General features: G+C 34.2%; 1 protein-coding gene across 1 annotated transcript; it reads right to left on the minus strand.

Annotated features, from left to right (window-relative positions):
* Positions 1 to 1,982: 1,982 nt before the first annotated feature.
* Positions 1,983 to 2,330, minus strand: LOC124366807. Its single transcript, XM_046823408.1, has one exon. The coding sequence runs from the start codon at positions 2,328 to 2,330 to the stop codon at positions 1,983 to 1,985; it is 348 nt and encodes a 115-aa protein (XP_046679364.1).
* Between the last annotated feature and the right edge of the window lie 249 nt (positions 2,331 to 2,579).

Raw genomic sequence — 2,579 nt, forward strand, 5'->3', positions numbered from 1 at the left:
GGAACATGCCATGGGTACCCGAATGGGCCCATCATACGCACAAATCTTGTTTATGGCAAAAAATTTGAACAAGATTTTCTACATTCAATCTATTTAAACCTTTTTATTATGGACTAGATACATAGATGACATTTTTTATGTTATGGACAGAGAGTAATGAAAAACTTTTAGAATTTCTTAAAAGCATTGAACTCATTCGATAAAATTTAAAATTTCTACTTGGAAAATTTCAACAGAGTCAGTTACATTTCTGGATATGTCCGTTTACATCAATTAAAAGGTTACTTGAAACACAAAAAATTTATGTTAAAACCCTACCCAACACTTTTCATTATCTACACTAGACAACATTTGTCACCCTGTATATAGTAATAGATCAATTCCAAAAGCTGGGCTACACGAGCAACTAAATTATGCAGTGAGAGTGAAGATCTTAAAAATTATTTTAGTAACATATATGATGCTTTTTTAAAAACGAGGATGTACTGATGAAACTATGATTAATTTACCCCATCCCCCCCCCCCATGAACTCGACTCCAACACCCCGCCTCAATGAAAGTAAACTTAATATATTATATGTCAAAAGAGTATATTATGATGAGCCTAAATTAGTAAAAACAATAATCATCCTGGTCTTTTACATAAAATTAACAACATTTTTATAAGTTAGTTACATAAATTCTTCAAAATTCTCCTCTGACAGACTCATTTCTAAAAAGATTCCACGTACTTGTTTTTTAAAAGACCTCCTATCTTAAAGGAAATTATATCGAAACCAAAATTACCAGTGATTCTGTTGTAGAAAATAATTTTAATAAAGGAGCACATCCATGTAATAAATCAAGATGCATGGTGTTGCAATCAAATACAAGAGCTTCATCAAAATTTCGAAAGTAGTTCAACTAAAAAAGGTATAAAAATCATTGGAAATATTGACATGTGACTACAAGAAAAATGTAGTTATACCAAATTCAGTGTTAAAAAATGTCCTAAAGACTACATTGGCTCTGCAACAAATAAGTTTAGAATAAGAAGGAAAGGTCACCGTTTTTATGATTTTTATGCATAATGATGAAATCAAAAACCATTAGTCATTCATAGTAAATTACACCAAAGTATCTCTTTTGAAAATTTATATACAGTAATCCAAATTACGATCAATAAAAATAATTCAATAATACATCAAAACTAAGAAACTGGTTAGAACAAGCATGTCAAAATTGTCACAAAATCTAAATTACCTATGGATTAAATCTTCGATAAATTTAAATCATCTGAACACTCATCACACTTTACCCACAGTTTGAACATATGTGATCATTTCAAGAATACTTATTATTTTATTTATGCTGTTTACATGTTATGTTTTTAATTTTCGTGACAGTTATGTGTTTTGTTATGTTGTTTTGACCTGAAGAAGCGTATATGCGAAATATAGTTCCAATTAATATTAAGATGTGGGCCTTTTTCTCTACATATATATATATATATTTTATATATTATATATATATATATATATATATATAAACTGACAACTACATAACGCTATGAATAAATTAATTACTTCATACAAGGAATTAAAAAAACATATTTATACCATGCCCACATCACTCTACAAGGCCCGGATCCATTGTACAGTATACTGGAAAGCAGCTAGCACACGTCCTCTAATAATTGCTGCACTATCATTGAAGACGTCGAAACTGTCGCAGAAACCATTTCCGAGCCTGACCATTCTGGCGAGTGGACCGTGAAAGACATAGGAACGCTGGCAATGGCGTCTACTGAACAAGTCACGTGATCGAGTCCTTGCCAAGGTAATACGGAAGTCCACTTGTGCTAGGAGCATGGGACAATCCAGTTGTCCATTAACCAGTCTCGTCAGGAACATAACATCCGCGACGCACCGCCTCGCTTGAAGATCAGGGAGAAGATCAGCCAGCAGTCCAGCAAAAGGGATTTCCCTGTAGAGCAGCCCCTGTCAAACGCCCACTATTCTTACGAACTTCCTCTGCACAGCTTCCAGTTTCTCAATATGACCCAGATGGTAGGGAGACCAGACAGGGCTAGCATACTCCAGGAGTTGACGCACAAAGGATGAATAGAGAGTCTTCAAGACAAGGGGATTTGTCATACCGCGGGTTAACCTAGTGATGAAGCCCAGCGTCCTGTAAGCTCTTCTACATAGGTCGTCTACAATCTCATTAAATGAGAAGGCATATGAAAATGTAACACCCAGATCCTTTATCGAGGACACTCTTCCTAGGGGTTGATCCTGTTCAATATTGTACTGAAAATGGTCCAGGTTGTGCGAACGACCAAAGGTCATGTCAAAACACATTCACCACAAAGATCTTCATATAATCATTAAATTACATACCTTACATCATTGGTTCAGTTTCATATGCTGTAAAACTGTTGCGTACTATTCAATCCCCCTCAAAATCATGGTGACAGTAGGCACACATCGTACTTATTTGTGGAAAACTATAACCTAACCGAATATAATTAATGAAATAATTGCAATCAAAATCTGTACAATAAGTATAATAATTATATTCCAGCTCAAAATTTATAC

This window comes from Homalodisca vitripennis, chromosome 7 (genome assembly GCF_021130785.1).
Source record: "Homalodisca vitripennis isolate AUS2020 chromosome 7, UT_GWSS_2.1, whole genome shotgun sequence".
NCBI classification, from domain to species: domain Eukaryota; kingdom Metazoa; phylum Arthropoda; class Insecta; order Hemiptera; family Cicadellidae; genus Homalodisca; species Homalodisca vitripennis.